This window comes from Hylobates moloch, unplaced genomic scaffold, assembly GCF_009828535.3.
Source record: "Hylobates moloch isolate HMO894 unplaced genomic scaffold, HMol_V3 SCAFFOLD_2, whole genome shotgun sequence".
Lineage (NCBI taxonomy): Eukaryota > Metazoa > Chordata > Mammalia > Primates > Hylobatidae > Hylobates > Hylobates moloch.
Window position 1 is genome coordinate 7,347,586 of NW_026652277.1, and position 8,825 is coordinate 7,356,410.

Below are 8,825 nucleotides of genomic sequence, written 5' to 3' on the forward strand. Positions count from 1 at the left end.
GAGTGGATCACCTGAGGTCAGGAGTTCAAAACCAACCTGGCCAACATGGCAAAACCCCATCTCTGCTTTAAAAAGACAAAAATTAGCTGGGTGTGGTGGCGGGCGCCTATAGTCCCATCTACTCAGGAGGCTGAGGCAGGAGAATCGCTTGAACCCGGGAGGTGGAGGTTGCAGTGAGCCGAGATCATGCCACTGTACTCCAGCCTGGGCAACAATGCGAGAGTCCGTCTCAAAAAAAAAAAAATTAAAAGTAAATTAATTAATTAAATAAAATAAAATGAGGTGAGATGTACAAGAGACTGTGAAGGAAGGCCATCATAGGGACCCTGGGCAAGTTCTTTATCAGTCCTGTAAGACCATCTCTTGCCCTTCCCTCCCTAAATTGTGGAGCAGCCTGGGGACCACTTAAAATAACTATGGTCAGAAGGAAAGCCCAGCCCCTCTCAGGTATTAAGTTCCCTGACTGATCTAAAGTATTTTCTTTGAAGTTTTCTCTTTTGTAAAATAGGTTTTCTGAGAAAATAAGCATGCTTCAAGGAGAACAAGAGAAGCTGGTTTTTCATTTTTGAGATGACTATCTGATGTCTCAGGGGATCACTATGGCCACACTTCAGTCCAAGTTTCAACTCAGCTTGACCCAGAATCAAAACTTCCCAGTACACATACATTGCTGGTGCCAGCTAGGATTGGAATTGCAAAGGACATTAATACCATCATCATTTTTAGTTAAGAATTCCTGATCCTTTTTATTGTTTGAGTGTTTTCCCAGTGCCTTTTAAGAAAGTAGGGGTGGAGTCTGGGTACAGAAAACTAACTGACTCCCAGCTTCAGGCAAAACTGCCATAAATAGTCATCTTAGAGCTTCCACTGACTTCCTTGAGGCCCCAAATCATGGACTGAAGAGATGGTGCTACCCAGCTGAGGTTATTTCTCCAGTATCAGAACAGAAGATCTCCAGACCACAACATTTATTAAGAAAAACGTAAGCCACCATCTCTGCCACCAAGGACCATTCTATCTAATTTTCAAAAATATATATACTCACGAAAGCACAATAGACAAAGTGAGTTTTATAAGTTAAAAAAGAAATAGATGAAAGAAGAGATCACTATCCTCTTGAGTGACAATGAAGGGCTTTATGAAGGAGACAGGGCTGCAGCTTAGCTGTGGAGATGTGTCTTGGAGTGGGATGAAAGGGAAGAAGAAAGTTAAAGAGAATCAGGTTCAACACAGGAACAATCCTCAGAACATCAACTTCATAGATCTGCACCTGCCTCTAACACAAATGGACCCAGCAACATCACCACCAGGAAACAGAAGGTGAGATAAAGGCTTCCTTAGCACAAGCATGTGTCAGTAACATCATCAGAGCTGTGGAGTGTGGAATCTCCAAACCTACCCTGTTATCAATTAGTGCAACTATAGGTGGAAAATAAAACCTGCCAGTGCTGCTTAAGTGTTTATAATTTGACTGATAGGGATTCTATTTTTCTTCCCGGGATCCATCAGAGCATCAGACCATGACTGAGGGAGGAAGAGAGATAGGTACTTGAGTCATCTCGAGAGTCGATCCATGGGAAAGAATGCGAGGCAGGAGGAGAGAAACAAAGCCTAATTCTTGAGCATAGACAGTCCACCTTTGGTATGGATGCTTTAATGACCCAGCTGACTTCAAGACAGATGTAAAGGCGAGGTTTACAACCTCCACTCTTCCTTTTGAGCTGTAACATTGTATCCGTGACTCTAGGTCCCATGACACAAGCGTCCCCATCCCTGGGGCGTGGACAGGTCCCAGTTGGTGGCCCGTTAGGAATCGGGCCACACAGCAGGTGAGCAGTGGGTAAGCCCGCATTACCGGCTGAGCTCTGCCTCCTAATGCTCCAGGCACTAGATTCTCATAGGAGGCAAACCCTATTGTGAACTGTGCATGCAAGGGATCTAGGTTGTGTGCTCCTTATGAGATTCTTACCGATGCCTGATGATTTTAGGTGGAACAATTTCATCCTAAAACCATCCCTCCCACCCCCAGTCCGTGGAAAACTTGTCTTCCACAAAACCAGTCCCTGGTGCTAAAAAGGTTGGGGACTGCTGCCATAACAGATCCAAGAGCGATTACACTGAGGCCAGCTTCAGCCAAACACCTTCAACTCACTGAAGTCATGAGTTCCCAGAGGAATCTGTACAAGGAATTTATCCACCACCTGGCCCCATTCTTCTGAGGGCATTCTGAAATGCTGAAACCAAAACTGAGAAACTAAAGGGCCAATTACCTCAGAGATCTGCAATAGGACCTGGAACAGAACCAAGAGCTAAATGTTGGAAAGTCACCTGAGATGCCATTTATTATGTGGGCTGAGAACAGTCAGTCTGAGAATATTCCCATTTGGGTAATTCTATATGACTCACCCAAAATTTTTCTTCCTTGAAAGTAATGTTGCTGCAAGTTGTTTAGCTATTAACCATTTCAATTTGGGGTGCCTATCACCTTGGTAATAGAAGAAGAAACTTGATATTCCAGCTAAAATTCCAAACAATTTCCTGAAAGATTGTTTTTTAAGTTTTTTTGAGGCAGACCCTCAACTCATACCACCCAGGCTGGAGTGCAGTGGTGTGATCACAGCTCACTGCAGCCTTGACTACCCAGGCTCAGGTGATCCTCCCACCTCAGCCTCCCAAGTACCTGGGACTACAGGTGCATGCCACCATGCCCAGCTAATTTTTGTATTTTTAGTAGACGTGGGGTTTCAACCATGTTGTCCAGGCTGGTCTTGAACTCCTAGGCTCAAGCTATCTGCCCACCTCAGCCTCCCAAACTGCTGGGATTACAGGTGTGAACCACCATGCCTGGCTGACTAAAATTTTTTAAAAGCAACTGCCATTAGGCAAGTCATCCTGCTTATTTTCTTTACCTATAAAATATCAGGGGCTGGGGGCAGTGGCTCACGCCTGTAATCTCAGCACTTTGGGAGGTCAAGGCAGGCCGATCATCTGAGATCAAGAGTTCGAGACCAGCCTGGCCAACATGGTAAAACCCCATCTCTACAAAAATACAAAAATTATCCAGGTGTGGTGGTGGGCTCCTGTAGTCCCAGCTACCTGGGAGGCTGAGGCAGGAGAATTGCTTGAACCCGGGAGGCAGAGGTTGCAGTGAGCCAAGATCACGTCACTGCACTCCAGCCTGGAGGCAACAGAGTGAGACTGTCTCAAAAAAAAAAAAAAGAGAGAGAGAGAGAAAAGAAAAATCAAGGAACTGGATATTGCTTGTGGGAAAATAATGAGTGGTTCAGAACCCTCCTCCGAAGAAAAGCTCAGGTCTTTATCCTCTGGCCCCCATCTTCCTAAATCGACCTACTCCACTGTTCCTCAGATCCAGAGACACCCGGCTGGCATTCCCAGCAGCAGCGCTGACGACATGATAAGCAAGATCCCCTTGTATGTGAGCATCCAAGGACTTGGGGAAAGTGCTAGTTAGGAACACCAAGTCACACACAGCCCATCACCCAGTTCTCAGGACTTCCCCACCCTTCCTTTCCGCCCTCAAGAAATGGCATATGGCTGCTTTGGGAGTGACCAAATCTCTGGAATTTCTCCCACTGCATACTCCTTCCACACTCTGCCCTACAAACTCATTTCAACAATCCAGCCCTGCACATAGGGAGATGTTATTGAATGGCCAGAAGCTTACAAAATCTTTCACTGGCTTTGTTTTTTAAAGAGTTAAAAAAAAAAATAGCTGTCTTGATTTTTTTTTGTTTTTTTTTTCCCCCAAAATGCAAAGATTTGCTTCTGAGTGAGAATTTATAAGAAATTAAAAATCTGGAAATGTCCAATTCAGGGAATTAGAAATGTATTACCACAATACATGTTTGAATTATGACTAGCATGTATTGCACATCACCTATGTGCCATGAGCTACAAACACAAATCACATTTAAACAAATTCAACTAAATTATAAAGGTGAACGTGGCTTGCTTGCTATTTGAAGGATTTGCTGAGAGCCCCAGCTTTGGGGGTCGGCACACCTGTACTCCAATCCAGGCTTTGCACTTAGTACGTTGTTGCAGCCGTCACTTCTCAGAAAGGACTTCCTGGTTGTCCTTTGTCAAATAAGTACATTGAGACATTACAGCGATAGTGAGAGACTTAACCAGGCTGTGCATAAATAGTAAAAGCAACTAATATTACCTAAGTGTTTACTACATGCAAATGCTTTGCCTGAATTAACTCATTTAATCCTCAAACAATCATAAAAGCAGAAGTGTGTTATTTTTATAAAAATTTAATTATTATTTAGATGCTAATAAAACATAAGCTCCAGGACCCCTCACTTGTGCAAGCCCCTAAAAATGCATGATATTTGTGGTGCCCGTCAGATTGTCAAAATGTGTAATTTGTTGTGCTTTCTTTATCATTCTAAGTAAATGGTCATTTTAGCACCTAATTTTGTAGCTATAATTTGATACTTTTTGCCTTCAAGAGGGTCCTGCAAATTCTGTAAACTTTACTCTCCTCCCAAAGCCTAGATCCATCCCTGCCTATGTAGTAGGAATTATTAACAATTCTCTATTGCAGATGATGAAACTGAGACCCAGAGAGGTTAAGTGACTTGCCCAGGTACACACAGCCAGTAAGTGATGGGGTCCAGATTTGAACCCAGGCAGTCTGGCACCACATGGAGTACTCGACCAGAATACATTATTGCCTCTTATTATTTTCAAATAAAGCTCCTAGCAAACTCCCTGAGACATAGGGACATTACAGATACTCAATAACTGGTGGCTTTTACCATTCTGTCAATCTAAAACTGCTTTGATAATAATGGGAATATAACTCTATCTTTATTTAAAGACACCATATAAATTTAAGCTAACAAAACAGATAACTCTGTAGCAGACAGTTTTTATACAAGGAATTTTCTTTTAAATACTAATTTCCCAAAATATCCTTTAAAAATACTACTATTCAAAGTGTGCGGCTAGGCACAGTGGCTTATGCCTGTAATCCCAGCACTTTGGGAGGCCAGGGCAGGTGGATCACTTGAGCTCAGGAGTTTGAGACCAGCCTGGCCAACGTGATGTATTTTTGTCTCTATTAAAAATACAAAAATTAGCCAGGTGTGGTGTAGCGCACCTGTAATCCCATCTGCTTGGGAGGCTGAGGCATGAGAATCACTTGAACCCAGAAGCCAGAGGTTGCAGAGAGCAGACAGCCTGCCACTGCACTCCAGCCTGGGCGACGCAGTGAGATTCTGTCTCAAAAAAAAAAAAACAAAAAACTAAAATGTGGTCCATGGACCACCTGCATCAGAATCATCTGTGCCCCATCCCAAACCTAATGGATCTAAATCAATGGAAGTGGAACTCAGGAAGCTGAATGTTTAATGAACACCCCAAGTGACTTTTTCCACCCTAAGGGTGAAAACCACTGCTTTTAGGAGTCATTCCACTATGGGTTACTGAGTACCCACTGTCTGCAGATGGGGTGAAGGGTGAGAGGTGAAGGAACTTGAATCAAAGGTGTTACTGGCATATTTCCAATTACAGGTGAATGACAAATAAATGCAATGCAAGTTAATAGTCATATTCAGCTATATTAAAATTTGCATAAGATTTGCATAGACTTACATTTTTAAAATTAAGTTTACATACAATTTTAAAGACCATAACGATGGAGAATAGAGCGCGCATTACATTCCCAGGTTCTGTTCTAAGATTTAAGTATATTAATTGTTTCACTTTTCAAAACCCTAAGTAAATGCATCATCCCCATACAGACATAGAGGCTCACAAACATTAAGCAACTCCTCAGTAAGTGCAGACCCAAGATTTGAACCCAGAATTCTGGTGCCAAAGCCTATGCTCTCAAGCCCTATATCACAAAAACTAAATATAAAAATGAATGGATTAGGGATAAAAGGTAAAATTGCAAGTTCATAGAACTTTATACCTTGGATTTTTTTTCCTGATTTAGTAATTTTCAAGATAAATAAATATTGTGCTGGGTTGAAGACAGCATGAAATCATTAAAACAGGTCAAAGCCATGTTTTTCTATAACGGCAAGTCCAGAGACTGTGAAGCCTACTTGAACTTGGTAGATGTTAGAGTTTAAACAGCCTTCCTAGTTCAGACACAGAATCTTTGTTTCAGTCCATCCCACACTCTCCTGTCTCCACGCCCCAAAAAAAGTTTCAAGATCTTTACCCTAAATTCCTTCACTCAGCATTTCAGCAGCAGGAGTCTAAGACCATGGCCAGTATTAAGTGCTGACAGTGTTTTAAGCATTCAGTCCTCACAACCCTATCATTTCTCCACATTTCACAGAAGAGGAATGTAAGGCAGAAAGGCACTTGCCCAGGGTCCCAGAGCTGATAAGTGACAGAATCAAGAATCAAGAGGTCCCAGACATCCTGGCATCAAGCCCACGCCTTCAGCCATCTACTAAAACATCTCCCAGTGATTGAGTGTCCACTGTAAACCAGGTGCTTAACACAAACTAGCTGAGTCCTTGCAAGTTTGCTCAAAAAGAGCCGCATTCCCTGCCCTGACCAACGAGGACATGAAGGCTCTGAGAGATTAAAGGGCTTGCCCAGAACACACAACTAAAGCCCAGCCTGTCTCTGAATCCAAAGCCTGCACTTTTCCAACATCACTACGATGCCTTCTGGGATTTTATTAGTTATTCCCCCCCAGAAGGAAGTATGATTACTACCATTTTACTGTTAAGCACATTCACAGGACAGAGAACATGAAGATAACTGTCTTCATATTTAGGCAGTTGGTCTTCAAAACTGCTCTTCAAAACAGGGGCTGGAAAAGGGAGAAAAGGTCCGCCTACTTGTATCTTCCTCCCGTCATGCACAAACACGCTGGAAGCTAAACGGCTTAAATGTTTAAATGGCATGTGTGTGAACAGCACTTCTACTTTGTGACAGGGCCATGTTGCACATTAGCTCTCAATGCTATTTGTGTGAACCCGCTTCATACTTTTTAAAGACAAAAATGCCTGTCTATTCATCATTTTATTGACATTTCATATTTGCAGGTTTTATTGCAGCATTTAAAACACAAATCCTGACAAACGCACAGACCAGGAACTCAGACGCTTTGGCCACTTTTAAATGCTAAACCACCGGTAGGTAGTCACTAAATGGGAAAGTCGTGCTCTCCCGGTTTTCAGATGGGAAAAGCTGAGGCTTCCAGGAGTCTAGAACTCCTCTCAGATTGCCTTTCTCCCTGGACCAACTGGGAATGATGATAACAGCAGACTGCCCCCCCACGCGTGGTAAGGAAAAAACCTTGTAATTATAATAACTTTTGGAGCTGCCCCATAAATTAACAACGACGAACAGAAATCTGCTCAATGAACAGGAGCCAAGAAGAAAACTCGGCTCCGCAGGACAAGTCCCGGGCACAGTTCTACAGGAAGCCTCAGGCCAGATCAGGCACCGCGGCTCACACAGAGGTGACCCACGAGTGACCCACAGACGGGGATCCCTGGGCCTCTGCTGGGATCCTGGGCGACGGTCGAAGGAGGCCCAGGCAGAAGCTCCGAGGCCGGGTCGGCGGAGGGAAGGGGGCGGCCGCGCCCCGGCCCTGGCTCCCCGCGGCTCCACTTACTTGCTCCGAAGAGTGGCCCCAGCTCTGCGCCTCTTCCTGCGACCCCACACACAGGGACAGCCCCAGGCACAGCCCCAGCAGCAGGAGCATGGCGGGGCGAGGGCGCGGGACGCTCGGGGACCCGGCGGGACACGCTTTGCAGCGCCCAGGGCTCCGGCCACTGCGGGACGCGCTCGGGGCCGCCCACCCCACGGTCCCAGCCCGGACCCCGCCCACCCCGTGGTCCCCTCCTGGACTCCGCCTACCCCGGTCCCAGCCCGGACCCAGCCCACCCCACGGTCCCAGCCCGGACCCCGCCCACCCCACGGTCCCAGCCCGGACCCCGCCCACCCCACGGTCCCAGCCCGGACCCCGCCCACACTGTGGTCCCCTCCTGGACTCCGCGTACCCCACAGTCCCCTTCTGGACTCCAACTCTCCCACCCCCAGCCCAGACCCCACCTCCCCGCCGCAGACTTCCCCAGACCCTGCCTCTCTTGACCCCCCAACAGCCCGGGCCTCGCCTCCCTGGGCCCCAGTCAGGACCCAGCTTCCACAGGTCCCCAACCCCAAGTGCCGCTTCTCCACGCCCCCATTTCTCCCCACCTCCCCAGTCCCGGCCCTACCTCTCCTGTCCCTGTCCCGACCGAGGCCAACTTCCCGGACCCAACCTACAGCCACCCCCTTAAACCCGGGCCCCGCCTCCCTGTGCACCCCCACACCAGGCCCTGCCTCCTCCCCAGCCCCTACCCCGCCCCGGGCTAGCTCTGTTCGGGGAGAAGGCACTCCAAGCCTGCTTCGCCGCGCACAGCAGGGTCCACTTGTGTTGGCCCCACGGACCCCTCCCACACCCTCCCATCCTGCGGCTGTGACACTTAACTAAGGACCAGTCTCCTCTGTCGAGCCTCCTATTCCGTTTCTTGCCAACACCCCCTGCCTCCCGGGCCCCCATCCCACACCCCCCCGCAACTCTTTCTTCCTCTCCCTCAAGGTGCAATATGCTTCTTTGTGGACTTGCTTAATTTCTGTCGCCAGAAGACGCGAGAAGGCCAGCCTGGCCCCCGCACCTGCCAGCCTGAAGCCGGCAGATCGTCACCTCTGCATTGGCCACAGACGTTTAGTTGGCAGGACAAAGGGTACTACCTGCGGTCTAGCGCAGGAGACTGGCAAGGCTGCCGGCCTTTATGTTCTGGACTAAGGAGAAAGAGACGAGACGAGGGAAGTATCTT

The 8,825-nt window shown here is 47.0% G+C and overlaps 1 protein-coding gene across 1 annotated transcript in view; it reads right to left on the bottom strand.

Annotated features, from left to right (window-relative positions):
- The window catches only part of ITIH5 (inter-alpha-trypsin inhibitor heavy chain 5), a 105,858-nt gene extending 98,073 nt beyond the window's left edge, over positions 1-7,785 (bottom strand). Inside the window, exon 1 of the mRNA XM_032151600.2 lies at positions 7,619-7,785. Coding sequence (XP_032007491.1) covers positions 7,619-7,708 — 90 coding nt within the window. The 5' untranslated portion in view covers positions 7,709-7,785. The remainder of the gene's footprint in view (positions 1-7,618) is intronic.
- Positions 7,786-8,825: the final 1,040 nt, after the last annotated feature.